The sequence below is a fragment of the Mauremys mutica genome, chromosome 16, assembly GCF_020497125.1.
Source record: "Mauremys mutica isolate MM-2020 ecotype Southern chromosome 16, ASM2049712v1, whole genome shotgun sequence".
NCBI classification, from domain to species: Eukaryota; Metazoa; Chordata; order Testudines; family Geoemydidae; genus Mauremys; species Mauremys mutica.
Window position 1 is genome coordinate 6,676,920 of NC_059087.1, and position 24,241 is coordinate 6,701,160.

General features: G+C 42.7%; 1 protein-coding gene across 3 annotated transcripts in view; it reads left to right on the plus strand.

Annotated features, from left to right (window-relative positions):
• The window catches only part of CLIP1 (CAP-Gly domain containing linker protein 1), a 117,435-nt gene that overhangs the window by 14,770 nt on the left and 78,424 nt on the right, over window positions 1-24,241 (plus strand). For all 3 annotated transcript variants that reach the window (XM_044990096.1, XM_044990098.1, XM_044990097.1), the window contains exons 2-3: window positions 21,334-21,530; window positions 23,343-23,914. In XM_044990096.1, the coding sequence (XP_044846031.1) occupies window positions 21,437-21,530; window positions 23,343-23,914 (666 nt within the window). In that variant the 5' untranslated portion in view covers window positions 21,334-21,436. The remainder of the gene's footprint in view (window positions 1-21,333; window positions 21,531-23,342; window positions 23,915-24,241) is intronic.

A 24,241-nucleotide genomic window follows, 5' to 3' on the forward strand; every position in this document is an offset into this window, starting at 1 on the left:
GGGACTATTTAGAAAAGCTGGACATGCACAAGTCCATGGGGCTGGAAGCAATGCAGCCGAGGGTGCTGAGGGAGTTGGCTGATGTGATTGCAGAGCCATTGGCCATTATCTTTGAAAACTCATGGCGATCAGCTGAGGTCCCGGACGATTGGAAAAAGGCAAATATAGTGCCCATCTTTAAAAAAGGAAAGAAGGAGAATCCGGGGAACTACACAGCCTCTTCTCAGTCCCTGGAAAAATCATGGAGCAGGTCCTCAAGGAATCCATTTTGAATTACTTGTAGGAGAGGAAGGTGATCAGGAACAGTCAACATGGATTCACCAAGGGCAAGTCATGCCTGACCAACCTGATTGCCTTCTATGAGATAACTGGCTCTATGGATATGGGGAAAGCGGTGGATGTGATACACCTTGACGTTAGCAAAGCTTTTGATATGATCTCCCACAGTATTCTTGCCAGGAAGTTTAAAAAAAAGTATGGATTGGATGAATGGATTATAAGGTGGATACAAAGCTGGCTAGATCGTCGGGCTCAATGGGTAGTGATCAATGGCTCGATGTCTAGTTGGCAGCCGGTATCAAATGGAGTGCCTCGGGGTTGGTCCTGGGGCCAGTTTTGTTCAACATCTTCATTAATGATCTGGATGATGGAATGGATTGCACCATCAGCAAGTTTGCTGATGACACTAAGCTTGGGGGAGAGGTAGATACGCTGGAGGGTAGAGATATGGTCCGGAGTAACCTAGACAAATCGGAGGATTGGGCAAAAGAAATCTGATGAGATTCAATAAGGACAAGTGCACAGTCCTGCACTTAGGATGGAAGAATCCCCTGCACTACTACAGGCTGGGGACTGACTGACTGACTAAGCGGCAGTCCTACAGAAATGGACCTGGGGATTACAGTGGATGAGAAGCTGGATATGAGTCCGCAGTGTGCCCTTGTTGCCAAGAAGGCTAATGGCATATTGGGCTGCCTTAATAAGAGCATTGCCAGCAGATCGAGGGAAGTGATTATTCTCCTCAATTCAGCATTGGTGAGGCCACATCTGGAGTATTGTGTCCAGTTTTGGGGCCCCTACTACAGAAAGTATGTGGACAAATTGGAGAGAGTCCAGCTGAGGTAACTGGGCTTATTTAGTCTGCAGAAGAGAAGAGTGAAGGGGGATTTGATAGCAGCCTTCAACTACCTGACCGGGGGTTCCAGAGAGGATGGAGCTAGACTGTTCTCAGTGGTGGCAGATGACAGAACAAGGAGTAATGGTCTCAAGTTGCAGTGGGGGAGGTCTAGGTTGGATATAAGGAAACACTATTTCACTAGGTGGGTGGTGAAGCACTGGAACGGTTTACCGAGGGAGGTGGTGGAATCTGCATCCTTGGAGGTTTTTAAGGCCCAGGTTGACAAAGCCCTGGCTGGGATGATTTAGTTGCGGTTGGGGTTTGAGTCCTGCTTTGAGCAGGGAGTTGGACTAGATGACCTCCTGAGGTCTCTTCCAACTCTAATCTTCTATGATTCTAAAGGGGCCTGATATAAAATGATGGGGTCTAAATTAGCTGTTATCACTCAAGAAAGAGATCTCGGAGTCATTGTGGATAGTTCTCTGAAAACATCCACTCAGTGTGCAGCAGCAGTCAAAAAAACGAACAGAATGTTGGGAATCATTAAGAAAGGGATAGATGATAAGACAGAAAATATCATATTGCCTCTATATAAATCCATGGTACGCCCACATCTTGAATACTGCGTGCAGATGTGGTCGCCCCATCTCAAAAAAGATATATTGGAATTGAAAAAGGTTCAGAAAAGGGCAGCAAAAATTATTAGGGGTATGGAACGGCTTCCATATGAGGAGTGATTAATAAGACTGGGACTTTTCAGCTTAGAAAAGAGACGACTAAGGGTGAATATGGTAGAGGTTTATAAAATCGTGACTGGTATAGAGAAAGTAAATAAGGAAGTGTTAGTTACTCCTTCTCATAGCACAAGAACTAGGGGTCGCCAAATGAAATTAATAGGCAGCAGGTTTAAAACAAAGTATTTTTTTCACACAACGCACAGTCAACATGTGGAACTCCTTGCCAGAGGATGTTGTAAAGGCCAAGACTATAACAGGATTAAAAAAAGAACTAGATAAATTCATGGCACATAGGTCTGTCATGGCTATTAGGGATGGTGTCCCTAGCCTCTGTTGCCAGAAGCTGGGAATGGGCGACAGGGGATGGATCACTTGATGATTACCTGTTCTGTTCATTCCCTCTGGGGCACCTGGCATTGGCCACTGTCAGAAGACCGCATACTGGGCTAGATGGATCTTTGGCCATTCTTATGTTTTACAGGGAGGGTGCTTTCTTAAAATCAGGCCCCTCTAATGTGTCTCAAGTGGGGTGCCTTAAAGAGCAATTACAGAAATAAGTCAAATTATGACTTTATGCAACTCAAAATTGCCACTGCCGTGCATTCAAAAATGAGCCAGACCCAAAAAAATTCACGAGATTTAAACAATAATAAATATGGCTGCGTTTTTATTTATCTTTTGGTTCTTGAGTGTAGGTTTCACATTTTCAAGCTTTTCTCTGGAACCATGTGGGTTAGAAACTTATTTTTTTACAGAACCTGGGGCTCTAAGGAGAACACCAAATATTGTGAGAGCTGGAAATACAGGTACTTGTTAGTGACCGAGGCTGGTCTCAGGAAATAGCAGTAGTATACAATTGCAAAATAAAACACAGAGATGCAAAGGGGAAACATTTTCACTGAATTTAGTTCCTAACAAAGTAGTTATTGCAAGAAGCAAATACTAAAGCAATGCCAAGAAATATATTTTGTTTAGAATTGAAGTTTGATGGCAGTTTTAAATTCTGGGAAAAAAACCAAAATCCCATGGACTTTTAATGAAACTTAGATATTAAAATCACTTGGGGTCAAAGTCCTCTATGGTGGGTCCTAACTAATGTTGATTTCAATATTTAGATATTTTTGAAAATATAACCCTCAATTTTATAGAAGTTTGTTTGTGGTCACTTAAATTAGCTGCTCTAGGTGGTATAAACAGTAAATCTGAATACTGCTGAAGGCACTTTTTTATTCATGGTAAAGTATCTGCCTTTGGAACTTTATTTTGTGGTGTTGTAAATGTATGTAATCATACAAAGTACTGCTTTGCTGCGAGGGTTTGAGCTCTGTGTAATACTTGTGAACCAGAAGGCAGCTCCTCGCTCCTCCCCCTAACTTTCAGTCTTTAAACCAATCTCATGATTATTTGAGGTATGAATTTTATTTTATTTCTTTTTTTTTTTTTTTTTTAATGCTTAGGGTTGGTGATACTGGTGCAAAACTAGTGTTATAGAAAGCACCACAGATGTGAAACAAAGTTAAGAAATTACTTTCAGGCTGATGTTTTAAACAACTCTTCCTGTGCTGAACGATTTTAACTCAAGAAAAGTGAATTTTCTAGTTTTTGATGGGCTGTGTTGAAATTCATTTTCCATAATTTTTTTTACCAGTTTACACCAAATGAAATTCTTACTTATGGCTTCTTCACAATATGCTCAGGTTTTCCTTTTAGATATTTGCCATGCAACCAGCACACTAGTTGAATCTTACATTGTAGAATTACATATTTATGTGCCCAATCTGTTAAAAACTCTAAAAAGGTTGTGTAAAGTAGGTAGCTTTGTAGGCAGCGGTCCTTAACATTCATATAACTTCTGCAAAGGATCAGTATGCTTAACAAAATTAACACACTGAAATTATTTCTTCTTTAGAATTTGGAAATTTGTTCGCATTGAAAAGCATATGCCAAGGGCATTTAATCTCTTAAATGAGTTAATTATGAGTTTAATTTTGATCTTCTTAATGAATCTTTTGATTAACTCATGCATGACTTGCTGTGGATGAATGTACACACAATAGTTTCACACCAGTTATTCTCCATGTACACCTAGTATGAGAAATAATGTTCTAGCAGGAAAGCATGACACAGACGGTCAAGGTGTGTATGTTTAGATATATAATTATTGTGAATAGGAGATTTGGGCTAGGCAGTGTTGAGTTGATTTGAGTAGCAGACTACTTCATTCTAGATTGTGAAATTGATAATATGTGGCTAGGCTCCATGTAAACTCTGCATTTATCGTTTGGCGTAGTTGGTGAGCTGAAACATTGGCCAAAGAAGATACTACTTTGAACTGTAACAAAGCCATAGGTGCAAACACAATAATTATCAGTTAAAACGATATACAACTGTGATAATACTATCTGTAAGGAGGGAGAGTCTAGAGGTGGTAGAGCATTGTGCTGCCTTTCAGGTGATGTCAACTAAGTTTTGTTTAAAAAATTATCTATTCTTATCTCTCTTCTTGACATGATTGTATGGGTCTTAAACAAACTCACTGAGGTGTAGCTTTTTAAACCAAGTGTTGTACACTTGATTAGGGTGACTGTAATGGCAGTTTAATTTAGAAATATGATAATATTTAAGAAGACCATGATAAGCAGCCCGTTCCACCCACAGGACATTTCTTCCTTTGATTGATTGTTTCAAACAGTTTGCTTTGAGCCAATGTGAACAGAAGCAGAAATGTTTCTAAATGTAGTACTGTGGCATACACACTCTCTGAGACAATTGAGAGAGCCTGACCACAATAGCTATAAAGCGTCAGGGTAAAATTCATATTCTGAATTTAATTAATTAGCATCTTGTATGATTGTGCTTCATCTTCCTCTTTCTTCCTGGTATATTGTTAGGGTTGCCAACTTCCTACTTGCACAAAACCGAACACCCTTGCCCTGCCCCCTTCCCCCCCTTCTCTGAAGCCCCACCCCTATCCCACCCCTCCTCTGAGGCCCTGCCCTCACTCACTCCATCCCCTTCCTCTCTCTGTCGCTTGCTCTCACCACCCTCACTCACTCATTTTCACCAGGCTGGCTCAGGGGGTTGGGGTGTGGGAGGGGGTACAGGCTCTGCGGTGGGGCTGCGGATGAGGGGTTTGGGGTGCAGGAGGTTGCTCTGGGCTGGGATTGAGGGGTTGGGAGGGCGGCAGGGGGTTGGGGTGCAGGAGGAGTTCGGGTGCAGGCTCCGGGCAGCACTTACCTCAAGCAGCTCCCGGAAGCAGCAGCATGTCCCCCCTCTGGTTCCTACGCGGAGGCGCAGCCAGGTGGCTCTGCGCACTGCCACTGCCCCTGCAGCTCCCATTGGCCATGGTTCCTAGGCAATGGGAGCTGCGAAGCCAGCACTTGGGGCAGGGGCAGCATGTAGAGCTGGAGGGGGGACATGCCACTGCTTCTAGGAGCTCCACAGAGGCACAGCAGGCAGGGAAGCCTGCCTTATCCCTGCTGCACTGCCAACCGGACTTTTAATGGCCTGGTCAGAGATGCTGACCGGAGCCACCAGTGTCCCTTTGCAACCGGGTGTTCCAGTTGAAAAACAGACACCTGGCAACCCTATATACTCTGACTGAAATTTTCAAAAATTACTGCAGAGTTTAGATGCCTCCGTTTTTGAATGCCCAACTTGAGATACCCTAAAGAAGCTGGATTTTCAGAAAGTACAGTAGAACCTCAGAGTTCTGAATACCTAGGGAATGGAGGTTGTTTGGAACTCTGAAATGTTTGTAACTCTGAACAAAAAGTTATGATTCTTTCAAAAGTTTGCAGCTGAACTTTGACTTAATACAGCTTTGAAACTTTACTATGCAGAAGAAAAATGCTGCTTTTAACCTTCTTCTTAATTTGAATGAAACCAGCACAGAAACAGTTTCTTACATTGTCACATTTTTTTTTAAAACTTTCCCTTTTACTTTTTTTTTAAAGTAGGTTACATTTAACACAGTACTATGTCCTGTGTTCTTCTTATAAGCATAAAACTATACTGTACAGTATTTGCGTGTTGTTGTGGGTTTTTTGGGTTTTTTTGGTCTATGCTGCCTGATTGCGTACTTCCGGTTCCAAATGAGATGTGTGGTTGACTGGTCAGTTCGTAACTCTGGTGTTCCTAACTCTGAGGTTCTACTGTAATGTGCATATGCCCTCTGAAATATAAGTTACTTTTAAGGTGACTCAAGTGGAACACTCAAAATTTGAGGGTCTTAATCACTAGTCATGTTTGAAAATGTAGGCCTCTAAAAATATGGTTAATCTCAAAGTAATCCTGCTAGATTCAACAGCATAAGAATGCTTGATGTTAATGAAAACTGAAATTTTAGAAAACATCATGTTGTCTGTTACCTAATTTAGGACTGTGTCTCTAAAGAGAAATCACAGAGTCTTAAAGTGTTAATATAGTAGTATTTATTCTCTCAAACACTATTTTTTGCTGTCCGATACTATACAGTACAAATGAAGTTGGTATTGACAAAGCAATGATGAACTCTGTTTCCTTTGGTGACTAGTATTGCAAACTCTGGGTTTCCTGGGACAGACAAAAAGTTAAATTGCACAAGAGAAGCTAGAGATCAAATTAGCAGTGACACCAACTGAGTCCCAAGGAAAGCTGCTTTGTGTTAATTTAAAACATGTAGCTGTATAATAAAGTGATATACTTAAATCTAATTAGCAGACACTGCAACTTGAGACCATGACTCCTTGTTCTGTCATCTGGTACCACTGAGAACAGTCTAGCTCCATCCTCTTTGGAACCCCCTTCAGGTAATCGCAAGCAGCTTTCAAATCCCCCCTCATTCTTCTCTTCTGCAGACTAAACAATCCCAGTTCCCTCAGCCTCTCCCTATAAGTCATGTGCTCCATGCCCCTAATAATTTTCATTGCCCTACGCTGGACACTCTTCAATTTTTCCACATCCTTCTTGGAGTGTGAGGCCCAAAACTGGATACAGTACTCAAGATGAGGCCTTACCAATGTCAAATAGAGGGGAATGATCATGTCCCTTGATCTGCTGGCAATGCCCCTACTTATACAGCCCAAAATGCCGTTAGCCTTCTTGGCAACAAGGGCACACTGTTGACTCATATCCAGCTTCTCGTCCACTGTAACCCCTAGGTCCTCTTCTGCAGAACTGCTGCCTAGCCATTCGGTCCCTAGTCTATAGCAGTGCATGGGATTCTTCCGTCCTAAGTGTAGGACTCTGCACTTGTCCCTGTTGAACCTCATCAGCTTTCTTTTGGCCCAATCCTCTAATTTGTCTAGGCCCCTCTGTATCCTATCCCTACCCTCCAGCGTATCTACCGCTCCTCCCAGTTTAGTGTCATCTGCAAACTTGCTAAGGGACCAGTCCACACCATCCTCTAGGTCAGCGTTCCCCAAACTTGGGACGCCGCTTGTGTAGGGAAAGCCCCTGGCAGGCCGGGCTGGTTTGCTTACCTGCCGCGTCCGCAGGTCCGGCTGATCGCAGCTCCAGGCCAATGGGGGCTGCAGGAAGGGTGGCCAGTACATCCCTCAGCCTGCGCTGCTTCCAGCAGTCCCCATTGTCCTAGAGCAGCGAACCGCGGCCAGTGGGAGCCGCGATCGGCCAGACCTGCGGATGCAGCAGGTAAACAAATCGGTCTGGCCCGCCAGGGGCTTTCCCTACACAAGCGGCATCCCAAGTTTGGGAAACACTGCTCTAGATCATTTAATGAAGATATTGAACAAAACCGACCCTTGGGGCACTCCACTTGATACCGGCTGCCAGCTATACATGGAGCTATTGATCACTACCCATTGAGCCTGACGATCTAGCCAGTTTTCTATCCACCTCATTTGGTGGAAAAGGCCAGATTCCATGTTTGTTTATGGCCTGTGGACTGGGACATAAATTTAGGACTACTTCTTCCTTCTTCAGTCCACAATGGATTCCCCCACTGATGTTAGTTAGAGGAAGGAGGAGAACCCAGCCTTTATGTAGTAACTAAATGTTTATTCAGTCCCTTATCACATTCAGCATCACTCTGTGAGAAAATCAGCTCTTCTTCAGGCTTCTGCTACATGTGCTCCCGCTTCCTTCTCCAGCCTTATTTCTGTCTGCCTCTTCCACTATCTTTGAGAGTCTCTACTGTGCTTCCATTTCCATTTCCTTCCCAAAGGAGCTTCCAGGTCTCACCTCTCTGAGGGCATCATTCCCCCACCCTTTTCCTGATCCGTTAGGATGACCAGCAATGGAATTGAGGGCATGGGTTGGTTTTTTCTGTTTTCACAGCACCTAGCACAATGGGGCGGGGCCCCAGTCCTGATTAGGGTCTCTGAGCACTACCACGATACAAAATTTTAACCACTTAATCTTGACGTCGAAGTGTCATAATTGGGTCTTGGAGCTGATGCTCCAATTAATGGAAGGTGGAGCACTTTACACTCGTGAGCTATTGTATCAGACTCTCTGCAAGCTCAGGCAGACATTGCTGTTGGTTTACATTTGGTTCACATTTTAAGATTTTCTTCACAATCCTGAGGGCTAGAAATATTTGTTTTGCTTTTTTATGAGAACTGAAATTTAGCATATATCATGTGGGTCACATCAATGTCATGCAAGCTGGATCTGGTTTGTGGGATGTATATTTGACACCCCTGCCATAAGTCCTTTGGACCTCTCATGTCCTTTAATGTTGTGTTCTTTAATGCTGATGGGAATCTCAGGTATATTTGATAAGAATGTACAGGACATTGTAATTTTATGCTGGATCACATCTTGGTGTCTTGTGTGTGTATTCTAGACCATCTCCTTGAAGCGCAGTTCATTTGTACTGGTGCCTGTAGTCATTTCCATCAATAACAGCGCAAATGGAAGGTCTGTGTTGACTAGAAGTCACTGTTTGAGCGCAGTTATGTAAGACCATAGGAATGGCCATACTGGGTCAGACCAATAGTCAGTCTAGCCCAGTGTCCTGTCGTCCAACAGTTGCTAGTGCCAGATGCTTGAGAGGGAATGAACAGAGCAGGGTAGTTATTGATTGATACATCCCATCATCCAGTCCTAGCTTCTGACTGTCAGAGGGAGCTTGGGATTGCATCCCTGACCATCTTGACTAATTTCCATTGCAGTTTCAATGGGATACATGGCTTCATAAAGACTTAGGATTAGTATATATTTGACTGTCTCCCTCTGAGCATTCTCCCACCTTCTTGTATGATCTTTGGGAAACCTGCAGTTGAGTTACTATGCATTGCCAATAGAGAGTTGTTTGCACAGAAGCAGAGAGAAATAAAGGAAAGTGTCCAAATCAAGGAAACTAGCTATTACATCATGTTAGCTATCACAAGAGGAGATGGTGTCAAAATAGGGAATTGTCTAGGTCCTAACAGGAAATATTATAATGCAGAACAGCTTAAAGTCCATTTGTGCAAAGCAAAACAAAAAAAAAAATTTCCGTGTTCCCCTAACTCTGCTAGGAGATACTAGTGTGAAAAGGAAGGTGCTGAGCTCTTTCTAAATGTAGAATCTGCACTTTAGCTGTGAAGATAACACATTTTAGTAAATTGTGGCTTGTTAAATTTTTGTGTAATTTGTTGCATTAAGCTATAATTTCGGTAAAGTTACATTATGTGGACTTAAGTATACAGGTGATTGTGTTACTTTTGACTTGGTTGGAAGTTTGTATATTGAAGAAAAGAAATGACACACCAGATTGATAACCAATGATGGCAGAGAATGAGATTAAAATATGAATGAGCACCCTGAGCCAAGAAATACAATATTAGAATGTTCTCGCTTCTTGTCTTCTGAGTGTTTGCCAAACTTTATTTGACAATCAACCTTGGGAGCTGCCTGTGCAAAAACAAAATGCAATGTCTTAGGATATTTTATATAAGTTGCTAGAATAAGATTTGTAGTCCTTTCTTCGCAGAAAATAGATGACTGCTACAAAGTATAGAAATATAATGAAATTAGTTCTTGCTAGGAGTAAGTATGGTTGCTGGAAGCTTAGCCCCTGTCAGTTTGCAAAGAAGCAAGAGCTCAGTAACCAGTAGGAAACAAAGGAAGTTTATGCTTCTGTCAGTCCTTCTGTCTTCTTCCTGCTGTTTCGGTGCACCCTGCTCTGGCAGAGAGAGAAGGAAGTGTAGGATTAGATGATACCAAAGGATACCCGCTCTTCCAAGGTAGCAAAGTGTGGGTACATCTCTCTGTTTTTTTTAATTGCCCCACATTTCAAATCTAGCTACAGTCTGTTTTATTATATTTCCTTAATAGGTTGTCCACAATTGCAGTTTCCTGCACAGTGAACACTAGAAAAACAACACAGATATTTACAGAAGTTAAGTTGTCCTCTAGGAACCCTTCCTCTCAAACAAAAAACAAAACACCAAACAAACCCCTGATGCAAAGAATACTGCAGAGCAGCTGTAGTTTGTTGTATTAACATATTCTAATTGTAATCTATAATATAATCAACACAAAAATAGTAGTAAGTATCCTCTGCAAGTGAACATGTATGTGGATTTTTATAGATGGATAGTGGAGCCATAGAATGTATTCTTGCTAATATCTGCTTAGTTCTATTAGGAAGGAGTGAAGTAATTCTCCTCCCTGTAACCTACATGTCAAATGGTAGCTAAGGTCTGTCTTTAGAGGCTCAACAATAAATTGTTGCTTTTCAGGATTACATATGTTTATTTTAACAAATATTTCAGATTTCAACCAGCACTATTATAGTAAGACTGCGACAGACAGACAAATGCTGCTCTTAATTGGAGAAGACCAGCTGATAGGGTAACCCAGAAAGCTAGCATGGCCCTTCATATAGTTCCAAGAGGAGTTCTAACAGACATTCTGGCAACCGGGCTGTTTACTTGTGACATCACAGCCAGTGAGGTCACAATACAAAGAGCGGGGGAAATGCACACATTCTTAACTTACATGTTGATACTGTCTGCATCCTAAGAGCCTAAGTTCAGGGATTTTCTGCTTGCAAAAGTTGATGCTGTCACAAGCAGTACAAGGCTCTATACCCTTGGATCCTGTTCTAGGGATTAGTGTTGTGACGCATGGGTCCTGGAAAGATACATCTCAGCTCTTTGCAGGTGAGAGGTGGTGGATCAGATTTTCATCTTTTAAAAATACATAGATACAAAATTACAAATATATCTTTGGTTAGTGTCTTGCACTTTTTTTTTTAAACCTCACTTTTAACCACTCACACCTGTTGTATCTCTAAACCTTAATATAATTATTACAACATCAGATTTCAAGTAATTTTCCTAAATGGTGATACCCACAACAAATTGGACAACTAATTATGGAAAGACAGGCGGTCAGTCATATATAGTTGATGTATATTAAAGAGGAAATACATATTTAAAATGTAAAGTACATGGTTTGACTGCATCCCTTTTCCCTAACCCTTTCTATGTTGCTTGCTCTCTTAGGCCATGATCTTGCAATCAGATACGCTAGTATGGACTTCTGCACCTCTGGAGAGCCCCCATGACTTCAAGGAACTTTTGCACAGGTGCATGGGTCCTTGCTAGTGGGTTGGATTCCTGGATTGGAGCCATAGATTGCAGCCTCCTTGGGGCAGGGATTATGTCTTCTTGCATGTCTGGGCATTGCTGCAATACAATAAAATATAGCAGCTATCTTCCACGACAGAATTTCTCTACAGAACCACTGCACACAAAACACTAAAAAAACAAATATAATGACCGTTAAAGGAAAAACAGTTTTTGAAAATTCCAAATAATGTGTGTTAAATACACTATTAAATACATCAGTTTTCAAGAAAGCCGGTTAATGAAATTGAACTGTTTCATACAACAAGAGTTTGTTGCCTTCCCAAGGGTTAGTATTTCCCTGCTAACAATCAAGCTCTGGTAGATCTAGATCAACAAAGGGTAGATCTAGTTAGCCGAAGAGGGAAAGACCCTAGAATTCTGAAAATATCCTGTCTTAGGCTGTATTTATGGAATACATATTTTGTCAAAGAATATAGATAACTGCAAGTGCAAAGTTTACATGGTTTAAGGACTATAACCACAAAGATAGTTATGACCTAGGTTGTGTTTTTATCAGCATTAGTAGTCTTAACACTAAGAAATCAAGAGACAGGTTTGCTGTTTCAAACATTCTGTTCCAGCTGCTGGCTCAGTTACTTCTGATGTCGTACAGCATGTTGAATAAAACTACTACACAATAACTAAACTAAACTGCTCCACGTTGTCTATTTTGGGGAGCTTCCTTTTGGACAAAGAGGGCAGTTCAGTCTTCATACATGTCATTTCTGTGACCCATGTACTGGGACTAAATAAGGTGCTAGTTGCAGGGTATAAGCCAGGGGTCGGCAACCTGCGGCTCCCGGCTCGCCAGGGTAAGCACCCTGGCGGGCCGGCCCGGTTTGTTTATCTGCCGCATCGGCAAGTTCGGCCGATCGCGGCTCCCACTGGCCGCGGTTCGCGGTCCCAGGCCAATGCGGGAGGCAGGAAGCGGCGCCAGCCGAGGGATGTTCTGGCCGCGGCTTCCTGCCTCCCGCATTGGCCAGGCACGCCTGCGGGAGGTCCACCGGAGCCGCGGGACCAGCGGACCCTCCGCAGTCACGTCTGCAGGAGGTCCACTGGAGCTGCGGGACCGGCGACCGCCAGAGCGCCCCCCGCAGCATGCCGCCCTGCTTGGGGTGGCGCAATTCCTAGAGCCACCCCTGCTCTCAGCTATCCCCATAAGGGATAGCCAGTGGTTTGAGCATTGGCCTGCTAAACCCAGGGTTGTGAGCTCAATCCTTGAGGGGGCCACTTAGGGATCTGGGGCAAAAATCAGTAATTGGTCCTGCTAGTGAAGGCAGGGGGCTGGACTCGATGACCTTTCAAGGTCCCTTCCAGTTCTAGGAGATTGGTGTATCTCCAATTATTTTATTTTTTTTATTATAGCTCAATTATACTTCTCCCCCCTGAGTTCAAATAAAGTCAAAAGTGACTCTGTCACTAATCTCAGGCACTGTTCATTGGTTCAGGCAAAATGATAAGTTAGTGGGCTCAGTTCAGACCATCTCTGAGGTTGGAACAAACCACAATGGGGGCCCAGGCTTGTTTTGGGGTGTTTATGTTTCAGGAGAGGTTCTACAGTGGTGTGTGTGCCTTCCATTTTGACTTGCCTTGTCTACAGCAGCTGGAGTCCAGTAGCTTAAATTAGAAAGCATATGGTGACTTGCACTTACCAGGCTAGTGAGCAAAGGACTGAGAGGCTACATTACCCACATTCTAGATTTGGACAAGGCCATTGTCTATCTCTGGTTGTATGTATAGACCGGGGTAGGCAACCTATGGCACGGGTGCCGAAGATGGCACGCGAGCTGACTTTCAGTGGCACTCACACTGCCCGGGTCCTGGCCACCGGTCCGGGGGGTTCTGCATTTTAATTTAATTTTAAATGAAGCTGCTTAAACATTTTAAAAACCTTATTTACTTTACATACAACAATAGTTTAGTTATATATATTATAGACTTATAGAAAGAGACCTTCTAAAAATATTAAAATGTATTACCGGCATGCAAAACCTTAAATTAGAGTGAATAAATGAAGATTTGGCACACCACTCCTGAAAGGTTGCCAATCCCTGGTATAGACAATACTTTAATACAAATAAGGGTGGGGGGGGGAGGGGACTACTGTCCTTTAAAGAGCTTGCTACAGTAAAAGATTAATTTCTCAGCTTGTCTTGTGTTAAAGAAATGTGATAGTGATGCATCCCTAACTCCTTCCACATGCTTTCACCTGTTTAATTCCTCCCAGAGTAAAATTTATTTTTCATTGCTGAAATTGGCTCTCTGAAGTTTTGGGGCTTTTTTTCTTTAGAGACTTTCTCCAAAACATATTGAAAATGAGACTACAGTGCTGCTGCTTTTAGCCTTGATTTATTAACAGTGCAGGTTATCAGACACATGTTGTGTTTGCATTATCTCAGTAGAAAATAACTTGATTGTACACTAGTAAGGCAAAGAACTACAGTTTATTTTGCCAGCATGAAAATGGACTAAATTTTGACTATGAAATGGGCATTGTGACAGGTCTGCAAAGCTTGCCTGACTCCAGGTCTGACAGGTCAGACCAGGAATAGCTTCAGTCTGTAGAGTGTGTTCATAATTTTCCTGCCCTAAAAGATATGGGTTTGCTGTTTTGTTAATTGTCCCCTTGGGAGGAAGGCAGTGAACAGCATCATACTATTTAGCCATTGAGCCAGCTATTGAATCAATGTCTAGTGAAGCACTTTGATGTAGGAAGGAAGGGGGTGGGGAATGTTTTAAATATCTGTCTTTGTGGGTGGGATTCCTTCTGAAGTTAAGGAGACAAGGAAGGCATTTTAAAAATGTAACTTTCATTGTGAAGAAATCCACGTATTAAGAATGTGTCACTGACACTGAAAAGCTACAGAATTCCCAGGACCCTGATTATAGAGCACACCTGCCAACATTTGAATACTATAAATAGGGACATTTGAGCTCAAGCTCCTCTAAAAGGTTGCCTGTGTCTTGAGATTGTTTTCAAGATCAGATGTTGCATTTAATTTAGCATGGCTATGCCATGCTATCTGTGTGTGTGTTTGTGCGTATGTCTGTCTGTCTCTGTACTCCATTGACACAGGCTGGCATAGCTGTATGTTACTTGACATACTTTTTAACAAGTGAAAAGAGTTAAAAGTTTAAAAAGATGAGCAAGCTTGTAGTATATATCTGACCTTGGGGAGAAAAATAGGTGCTGTTTTAAACTTAAACTAAGGAAAGTGCTCCAAAGCTTTTTGGAGATTGGAAAAAAAATTCTTTGAGACCATTCACTCCTTAGTGGGGATAATTGATACATTTGTATTTTTGTTACAAACTTTCATCTTAAGTAGACAAACAATATTTTCATTAAATACAAACAAAACAGCAGAACACCATTTCAGTGAGTTGAAGATTGAAGCACAAACCAACAAAGGGAAGGAATGTCAAAATCTCCAAAAGAGATTCAATAAATAACTCCCTGTGCTTCTGACTCGATTTTTCCCTCTTAGGGCATGGTTACACTGCAGTTAAAAACCCACAACTGGTCAGTCCAAGCTGACTCAGGCTCACAGAGCTCAGGATAAGGAGCTATTTAATTGAGGTGTAGTTGTTTGGGCATGGCTGGGGCCCAGGTTCTGGGACTCTGAGAGGTAAGAGGATCCCAGAGCATGGGCTCCAGCCTGAGCCGGGGGGCAGGTCTACACTACCACTGCTAGTCAATCTAAGTGAAGTGATTTGAGTTACGTTAGTACCATAACTCAAGTCAATGTAACTTAGATCTATTTGCCATGGGGTCCACACTACGCTATGTTGACAGGAGACGCTCTCCTGCCGACATTGCTTCCGCCTCTCATTGAGGTGGAATACAGAAATCGATGGAAGAGTGCTCACCCATCGATTGAGCATGTCTTCACTAGACCTGCTAAATTGATGCCGCTGCATCAATTGCAACAGTACCGATTTAGCTCCATTTTGAAGACAAGCCATGAATGTCTACACTCCAATTAAACCCATAGCCCAAGCCCCTTAGTCAGATGGCACAGGTCAGCAGCGGGTGTCTAATTGCAGTGTAGGCATACCCTTAGTTGTGTCCTTTCCTTGATGACTGTGTGTTTGCCTTTCACCTCTGTTATTGGGTCCAGTGCTTCTTCTCTGGCTAAGCACAATAAAACTGGTTCAAGTTTGTTTTTTTTTTATCACTGACTTCAGAGGCATGTCTGCCTTGTTCCCTGGCCCTAAGATTTATTTTTAAAATATTTGCTCATCCATCATCACTTCTATAGATTTCACAGCAGCAAAATTTTTAACCCTCTACACTTGGCCTCTCCCTTCTGCCTGCCACTATTTCTTGTAGCAAATCTCTCCAAATAATCATCCTGAGGATTTTCAGGTGTATTTTAGATCAGGGATTGAGACCACTGGCATTACATTAAATAGATTATGGCTTTTAAATGAATACAGGATACTGAGGCATTGAAAAGACACAATAAAATATGTCTTTATTCCTTGCCTGTTTACCCTACTTTCCCCACCCAAAGGGAAAGTGCTTATCTCGTCTCTTCTCTCTGCATGTCTAGTTAATCACATAGTAAGTCTTTTTTTTAAATTATGAACACCTGATAAAGAGCAGAAATAGAGGATTTGGAGATGGGTGATGAAAATGTAGGGAAAGAGTAAAAAGATTAGGACTGTTAATTTAGTCAGGGGATGTGAGAGGCGTGTATGAAATAATAAATGACAAAGGAAAAGTAAATCAGGCAGTCCCATTTATTATAATGCAGTAAGGGGGCATTCAATATAAATTGAAAAGCAGCAAATTTAAAACAAATACAAGGAAATATCCTTTTCTATACAAATGTATAACTAACCTGCAGAACTCTCTGCCATAAGATAGCATTGAGTCAAAGTGTTTTAGGGGGATTCTAGGAAACCATTATATTCATTTGGATTTGGCAGGAAAGAATAGTATAAAACCCCATGCTTGAGGTCATAAATCAGCTTTTAACTGCCAGAATTTAGGAAGCACTCTCTTTATGGCCAGGTTATTCCATAATTCTCCACTATGGGGTTCTGCACTTTCTTCTTAAAACTTTTTTACTGGCCAGTGCCTGAGAGGACACAGGACTAATGGACGACTGATCTGATCTGGTACGGCAAGTTCTGTGTTCCTGACTTCATACTGAATCCTCATTTATTGCAAACTTGGACTTGAGACCAGCAGAGTCAAAGTGGCCACGGATGGGTAGAGTGAGAGAATGAAATTCCGGATTACAACAGTTCTGTTAGTCATCTGCACTCCTTATTGCTGCCTTTCTGCCCTGCTTATTTTCCTTCTAGGTTAATTGGTAGGGTTACTGCATGCCCTGAAAAGGGATAAACATGCAGCTTTTTGCAGGTGGGACATGCTTCAGAAGAAGTGCTGTAGAATTCCTTGTTCACTCCGTGAGGTTTTAGTAATGAGAATCATTATGCAGAGTTAAATCTAGTACAGAAGTTCTCAAACTTCATTGCACCACGACCTGCTTCTGACAACAAAAACTACTACATGACCCCAGGAGTGGGGATTGAAGCCTGAGCCTGCCGGAGCCCACCACCCAGGGTGGAGGGGCCAAAGCCCCACCACCCTGGACTGGGAGCACAAAGCCAAAGCCCGAGGGCTTGAGCCCTAGGCAGGGGGCCTGTAATCTGAGCCCTGCCGCCCAGGGCTGAAGCCCTCAGGCTCGGGCCTCAGGCAGTGGGGCTCTGGCTTCGGCCCTGGTCCCCAGCAAGTCTAAGCTAGCCTGGGCGACCACATTAAAACAAGTATCAGAGGGGGAGCCGTGTTAGTCTGGTTCTGTAAAAGCAGCAAAGAATCCTGTGGCACCTTATAGACTAACAGTTATAGTCTGTTAGTCTCTAAGGTGCCACAGGATTCTTTGCTGCTTTCACATTAAAACAGGGTCACGACCCACCTTGGGGTCCTGACTCACAGTTCGAGAACTACTGATCTAGTATATCAATTTCAAGATACAGTATCTCACAACTCTGTGCCTTTGTCAGACACTGGTATTTCCTCTTTCTCCTCCTTTTGTAACCCTTCCTTGGTCTCAAAGACCTCCTTACCTACAGTGTGGTGATCTCCTTGGCTGAGGACTGTGTAAGATTCTCTTTCAAGCTAGTTGCTGGTACTTAGTCAGAAAGATGGGTACAAACTGCTTTTTAAGTTGAATTGCTCAGTTTAGTGCTGTTTGGTCCTTTTACTCTTCTTCACCTCCCCCCATAGGTTTTGGCTTTGAGTCTAGGTTTTGGCAAGATCATGTGACAGAATCCAGGTAGCAATTTGTAGCTTTTCCCAAAAATACCTTTAAATCACAAATTCTTTAGGGAGAAGAAAATGGAGACAGAAAAGCATATGAGCTGGCTTATTACAGCTAGTCTTGGAACGAGCTACAGTCATGAATCTTGATTTTTAAATGTTTTGTTTTTAGTGATGAGCTAGCTTCCTTCACTTCGGGCTCAACAGTAAGCTGTCTTATTCAGTGTTGATGGGACATTCTGAGGATACTGAAATGGGCTATGATTTTACTAATACAGCTGAGATCAATGAAGACTCTTGCAGTTGTAACCTGAAACTTTTGAGAGCAAGTGTTGCAATGTTGGTGTTCACAATTCTTGTATTGCTGAAGTTGGCTACAAACCTAATCACAGATGAATTAAACTACCAGCCTTTACTTAATAACTATAACTATCTTTGAAAAATTTAAATGAGCAGGTATTCTAATTGTTCAAAATGGACCGAAGATGAGTCAGTTGTACTGATGGATAATACAAACTAGATTTAGCATCCGTCTTGTTTCATTATGAGAAAAGTGCTAAATTATGTTGAAATTATTTCTGAATCTTTCTTGAAACTTTTAACGTCAATGGAATTAAAAGTTGAGAACTACCTGATTAGCCCCTGGTGTCAGAGGAAGGGCGGAATGGGGCTGCACACAAACCCTGGCATGGGGGGAAGGAGATAGATGGGGCAATGGGCGGTATACAGAACCCTTGGGATGAGGGTGGGGTGGAAGTGGGGCTGCAGGGAGCCCTTGAAATATAGAGGGGGATGGGAAGATAGAGAGAGAGCTTGTGGGGGGAATGTTGGATGCAAGGACACTGGTATATGGTGTGTATTTGGCCTTCAAAAGCAACAAAGTGTGTGCAACCCTCTAGTTCAGAGGTGGGCAAACTACGGCCCATGGGCCACATACAGCCTGCAGGACCATCCTGCTCTGCCCCTGAGCTCCTGGCCCGGGAGGCTAGCCCCATGCTGTTCCCCCTCCCCCGCAGCCTCCGCTCATGGCACCCCCAGCGCAATACGCTGGGCGGCAGCAGCCTGACCCAGTGTTCTGTGCTGTGCAGTGGTGTGGCTGGCTCCAGCTGGGCGGCACGGCTGCCTGTCCTGGTGCTCTGGGCGGCATTGCTGTAGCGCCGCCAGCCACCAGTGCACCGAGCAGCTCGATAAGGGGACAGGGAGCAGGGGGGGTTGGATAGAGGGCAGGGGAGTTCGGAGTGGTGGGTCAGGGGGTGTGGATGGGGGCGGGGTGGTCAGAGGGTGGGGAACGGGGGTTGAATGGGGCAGAGGTTCCTGGGGGGCAGTCAGGGGTGGGGGGCAGGAGACAGGGAGGGGTGGGGGGGCAGGGGTCCCGGGGGGGCGATGTCAGGGGACAAGGAACAAGGGAGGTTGGATGGGGTGAGAAGCGGGGGGGTGGGGTGTCAGATAGGGGGCAGGGGCCAGGCCTGGCTGTTTGGGGAGGCACAGCCTCTCCTAACTAGCCCTCCATACAATTTTGGAAACCCGATGTGGCCCTCAGGCCAAAAAGTTTGCCCTCCCCTGCTCTAGTTATTCTTGTTTATAAAATGTATGCCTTCCTGTTCTCTCACAGCTTAGTCTGTATTTGTCATGACTGTCTCTCTGCTTGTTCATGCATGCGAAAGCTCAAGTATAAGATTCAGGGGCGATTTATGCATGCCTCACTAAAAGAATAACTCCAGAGACTTTCTCTTCATTTAGTAATAACTCTAACAAAGGAGTTGGAGGCATGTTTCTAGGATCACTTTGATGAAGAAATATTCAGCAATCTGTACAATGTTACTTTTAGCAACCTCAGAATTTTCTTATTTATGTGCATAACTTACGCGCCAAACATCAGAGGTGGTAATTACAGCTTGTTAGCAAAGTGTAAATTTTTAGCATAGCTATTAGAACATGGTTTGAATTTGGCACGGCTGACCTTGAAATAGTACAAGAATGCTTCACTTCTTAGTCACTAAGTCTGTGAGGCAGCATGACTGATACTTTTTTGTTTCACAGTGAATTGATTTTCAGCAGCTCTAGCATGCTGTCCATTAATAATACATGAAGAGTAAAATTTACTTTGGTAGGTAAAAGACATTGATGTTGTCCCTCTTTAGTCTTCATTACTGTAGAATGAATTTCTCTCCTTCATTACTGCTTTTCCTGCTTTAGGATTTATCATATGCCAAAATTGCAGGCCCGGGAGTTGGTAGTACTTGAACTGGGGGAACTAAAAGCTGCAAGCGTCCAGGCTGAGTACATGCACAGATTGGTGCCAAGACACTAAGGCTATGGCTACACTACCGAGCTTACAATGGCACAGCTGCACTGATGCAGTTGTGCCGCTCTAGTGCTGCTAGTGCAGACGTTCTAAGCCAATGGCAGAAGCTCTCCCACCAACATTGTGCTGTCCACACTGGTACATCACTCAGGGGGTGGGTGGGTGTGGCTTATTCACACCCCTGAGTGACATACCTTATGGACAGTAACTGTAGTGTGTACATAGCCTAAGTAAATAGTAGGGTCAGGACCCACCTTTCAGTTCCTGCTTGTCATGCTCTGAGAAAATAGTTAAGCAAGTAGTGTGATTTCTTCATATTTAAATTTCTTCTAACCTTTCCCCAAGCTTTTGTTCGGCTCCCTAGTGCGATTTTTAATAGTCATTTGTCACCACTGCTCTGTCAGTGTTTCTTTAACCAAAATGCTATTAACTTAAATGCTGCCTTTGTAAAATTCAGTATATATCCAAGGTATATTGACTGTAGAACTGTGTAGTTTTAAAGAAGAGAACAACCCAAACACTAGCTTTAAATTCAAATTATATTTGAAGGAAGCAAATTCTAAAGTTTTTGTAGTCAGGAGAAAAGATGCCTTCCTTCTCTTTGGACAAAAATCTCATGGTATGTCTCCCTGGAAAACCTATAGCTGGTCTCTGAGTCAGAACTGCTCTCTAGCCTAGCAACCTAATTCCTCTTCCGCCTAACTCTGGTTCCAAAGGATTGGAGCTGGGGCACTGTATTGGGGACTTTTATGATGAGCTAATGGGTCTCATGATCCTAAATGCTGGATTCCAAGAGAACTGAGGTGGGTGTTTACTTGTTAGCTCTCTGGGTCTAACAGACTCTGCTGATCCATCTTAGCTTTCAGTTCAGATCATTTAAAAAAGCTTTCTGTTTGTCCTAAGTCCCAAGTCCCTTTACTGACTTGCAGTCAGCCCTCTTGCTAGTCTAAATTTGTTTTCACTGGGCTGTTGCAACACTTTAAAAATACTTGACTTAAAGCTGTACGGTGCATAAAATGATTACATCTGTGCGTGGTGGTGTTAGTAATGCTGTTAAGGGCTTTGTTTTTCATTCTTAAAATAACTCTTTAGTTTAAAGCTCAAGCTGAACACAGCAGTGTTTAATGTCGTGAATTGTCTCAATGCTTTAGCTTCAGACTCAAGATTTCTTTCAGTAGGAAAGTCTTCTAAAACATGGGAAATGCCTGACTCCCTCTGAGAATATTTGTGGTGTTGTTGTATGGGGCTGTACTTTCTGTACAGCAGTTTTTTTACAAATTCTTTATTCTATAGGATTTAAAATATGTATTTTATTTTGTCTCTAACATTTTTATATACAGGCTTAACTCAAAGGCAGAAAACATAGAAGCACATACTGCATCCATGTTTGGGAAAAGATAGTTACTACGGACAAAGGGGATAAACATCGACGACATAAGAAAGATGAGTATGTTAAAACCAAGTGGGCTTAAGGCTCCTACCAAGATCAGCAAGCCTGGAAGTACAGCATTGAAAACAGCTGCATCTGTTGCTGCTGGTAATGAAGATTTTAATATCTTAACACTTTTTTTTCTTAAGTATCCTTTCTTCTAACAAAACTAATCTGAAGGTTGCGGCTGAATTCTCATATTTAATCTAACTGAACTGATGTGTTCAGTACACAGTAAAATCAGAATTTACAAACTGGGCATAATTCTGAGTTCATAAGAAAAGGGCATTTTAAAAAAATTTAAAGGGTTATTTTATTTCCTTGAATGTTACTCCATTTACCTAGCGATATAATTCAAAGAATTGGTCATTCTGAGGAAGAACATTCTATCTTGGAGTGTGCCATGCTTCCAGACTTGTGAATTGTGAGCTGGTCACTCATTACAAATCAAGGTCAGCTGCATTCCAGGTATCATGTCATTATGTGGCATATTATTGGTTATGTGGGGTCTGAGGTATGTGCTTGCCAGTATAGCCAACTGCTGCTTGTTTGCTCCTCAGTACAGTAATCTGTTAAAGTGATCATACCATAATACAAGTCTTCAAGCTTTTCTGACAGTAATATACAATTTTACGTTCTGTCTAGTAAATATAAATTTAGTGCCATAGTATTATGTGTTTTTATTTTTGATCTTTCAGAATGTGCCCGGCTATTGAGTAAAATATGCTGGTACTTTAGAGTCTTAGGGCTGGTCCACACTAAGAAGCGGGGTCGAACTAGGGTACGCAAATTCAGCTATGTGAATAGCGTAGCTGAATTCGAAGTACCCTAGTTCGAACTACTCACCCGTCCAGACGCCGCGGAATCGAAGTCCGCGGCTCCAAGGTCGACTCCGCCACCGCCTTTTGCAGTGGTGGAGTACCGGAGTTCGAACTATCGCTTCCGGAGTTCGAACTATCGCGTCCAGATTAGACGCGATAGTTCGAACTCCGAGAAGTCGAACTCACCACGTCGACCTGGCTCGTAAGTGTAGACTAGCCCTTAGAAACAAACATTCATTTCTGTATAGATACAAATATTGTAAAGGCTTGAGGCCCAAAGCTCTCATCTTCTCAAAACAGCAATTTTTGCCAAATTGACCATCTAGTCAGGCAGCTCATAAATGAAGCTGATGATTATTAAATGTATCCCAATTTTAAATGGACAAAGGAGACTAATGAGCGTATGGTTAAAGCATAGGCCTGGGAGTCAGACTCTCTAGATTCTAGGGACTTTCTTTAGGTTCAAGCTTTTTTGGACTTCTGTTTTCTCACCTATCATCTGTGGCTAATACTATCTCAGTGAAGGGTTAGACTTAACTTGCTAAAGAGTGTAAAGCATCTTGAGATATTAAATTCACAATAGAAATACAGACTGGGATCTTCAAAGGCACCTGAGGAAGTCAGGCATCCAAGTTCTGCTGGAAGTCGGCTCTTAGACACCTTGGACAATCCCAGCCCCAAAACGCAAATCTCAGTTATTCAGTTCTGATATGTTTATAATGGAACAATTTGGTACATAGTCAGAATATGCTTAAGCCCAATTCAGAGTTCTGGGGCAAGCAGTTTTTCTTGAAGAGTAAGTCCAACATTTTTTTCATCATAATGGTAAAGGTGGGCAATTGGATTTTGTGCAGGGCTGGTAAATTTTCATTAAAACATTGCAAGTCTGGATTAAAGGCTGTTTAGCTGTTAAGTTCTGAAACTGGTTAAGGAAATGTGAGAATACTGCAATCTCAATATAGCAGTAAGAAAATACATGTTTACTTTCTTCCTTCAGAGTTACATACTGGATATTTCTAAATGGAAACAAGCTCATGATGCATACTGGAATATAAATGTGTTTTAACTGATATTGCCTCCTTATTGTGTGTGGTTCCAGCTCCAGCAGAAAAAGCAGTGTCCAGTGAAAAGCCGTCAAGCACCCCCACCTTGGAGGCACATGATGACTTTGTGGATGACTTCAGAGTTGGGGAGCGTGTTTGGGTCAATGGAAACAAACCTGGCTTTATTCAGTTTCTTGGAGAAACACAGTTTGCTCCAGGACAGTGGGCAGGGATTGTTCTAGATGAACCCATTGGCAAGAATGATGGATCTGTAGCTGGAGTTCGCTATTTCCAGTGTGAACCTTCACGGGGAATATTTACAAGGCCATCAAAGCTGACAAGAAAAGTGCTGGCAGAAGATGAAGCCAATGGTACACAGACAGCTAATGCTTCTAGAGCGACTTCACCAACCTCTACATCAGCTGTTAGTATTGTGTCTTCTCCCCCTGCAGCAGCTCCTCCTACAGGAATTCCTCAGAAGACTTCACCACCAGCAGGCAAGGAACACTCTACTCCTACTCAAATTAGCAATCTTTCAAAAACTGCAAGTGAATCTATATCAAACCTCTCTGAAGCTGGGTCTGTAAAGAAAGGAGAAAGAGAACTCAAAATTGGAGATCGAGTTTTGGTAAGTTTCCCCTAGCCCCATATCTCATTTCAGTCTAATAACCGATAATTTTTTTGATATTATTTAAATCTATTTTTTGTTAATTAGTAAATAACCCAGATTCAAATACAGGCTTTCTGCTCTGTTGAGTTGTACAGGCTGGGAAGTAAGAAAGTTGTAATGAGGTGGTCCATGCTGATGGGGTGGGGATGACCATTGTCCACTACTGCATGGAATCAGAATCTGGGTGTCATATAGGCCCTACACTACTCACAGGTATTGGATATTCTCCTTAGCTTGTACAGTGCGGGACTGTGCTATTGGAGCAGGAGGACCACAATTCTACCA